Raw genomic sequence first — 1171 nt, 5'->3', positions numbered from 1 at the left:
TAATGATTTTAGCTTCCTTTCTGTTTATTCCTTAGTGTTTTGAGGTCCCTGCTGTGAAATGGGGTGTGCATTTCCTTCAAGGAGGGTACCCCTTTCAATGGAACGTCATAAAGGGGAGACTAACAACACCCCTGGGTGACAGCTGGTAACACACCCCCTCTTCACACATTCAAACACATTCACACACACACAGACACACACACACACACACATACACACAGGCACAGGGAAGAACACCGTGAGCAGATTTCACAAAGAAATGGGCAAGGAGAGGGGGAGGGGAGAACAATCCCCAAAGGCATAGAGCTGTTTACCTTCCCATAAATCCACTGTTTGAAAAATGTCAGTGGTCCTGACGCCGTAGGTCTCTGCAGCTTTTAGGAACTGGGAGATCTGCTCCATCTGCTTAAAAGCCATCTTGGACTCGGAGATCTTGGCAATGGGCTCTTGTCCAGGTGGGTATAAACTGTTTATCAGCTTGCACAGGACCTGAAGGGGAAAAGGCAGGGACACCATCAATTTTCCCTTCAATATTTACCTACCACTAATGCAGTGAACCTTGGCCCCCACCGGACACAGCTGAGAGGTTTGACACAGGCATGTCTTGGGCCCCAGGCAGGCATGAGGTATAGTCTGGGTGGCCAGGCTCCCATACCAAACCCCAAAGGCCCAGGCAACCCCATCCCAGGGCTGCTGCTGACCTCAGTGAGCCCAGTAGCCCAGGAATCCTTCCATCCTTGCTCCTCCCTTCCCTTTTCTGGGTGAGGGTAAGAATGTTTACAGATAGGAAATGATGTGCAAGGACGAGGCCATGATTTCAATGCAGGGATGAGCTAGTGGTGGCGCCCAGGGTGGTCAGATGATAGCATCTAAGATTATTTCTATCAAAAGGCAGATCCGAATCAGCCTTCAGTAACTCAGCCCATATATGCTAATGATGTATACATAAACGGAACAGGGTACCCTCCTCCCAGGTACCTATCACCCAAGTGCTGGGCAGCCCAACAGAAGGTGGGTTAACAGTTATGTAACAACAGTCAGTCACACCCTGATGGGGAAATGATGGGTTTGTTTGAATCAGCAGAGCCTGCGGTCCCCGATTCCCCAAACACAGGAGCATCTGGTCAGAAAAGCAGTTATCAAATAAGCATTCCCTTCAGTTCCCTGAGAG

General features: G+C 49.6%; 1 protein-coding gene across 3 annotated transcripts in view; it reads right to left on the bottom strand.

The window, feature by feature from the left end:
- The window catches only part of ABHD10 (abhydrolase domain containing 10), a 40239-nt gene that overhangs the window by 11559 nt on the left and 27509 nt on the right, over window positions 1-1171 (bottom strand). For 2 of the 3 annotated variants that reach the window (XR_435665.2, XM_006763606.2), the window contains one exon: window positions 315-489. Coding sequence is in view for 2 of the 3 variants with exons in the window: in XM_006763606.2 (XP_006763669.1) it covers window positions 315-489 (175 nt within the window). In the remaining variant the exon portion in view is untranslated. Of the gene's footprint in view, window positions 1-314; window positions 490-1171 lie in introns of those variants that run through there. The other variant, XM_015563807.1, reaches the window with a different exon arrangement.

Source organism: Myotis davidii, unplaced genomic scaffold, assembly GCF_000327345.1.
Source record: "Myotis davidii unplaced genomic scaffold, ASM32734v1 scaffold379, whole genome shotgun sequence".
In the NCBI taxonomy this organism is placed as follows: domain Eukaryota; kingdom Metazoa; phylum Chordata; class Mammalia; order Chiroptera; family Vespertilionidae; genus Myotis; species Myotis davidii.
The sequence above is the reverse complement of the archived record's forward strand: the minus strand, read 5'-3'. Positions and strand labels throughout refer to the sequence as shown.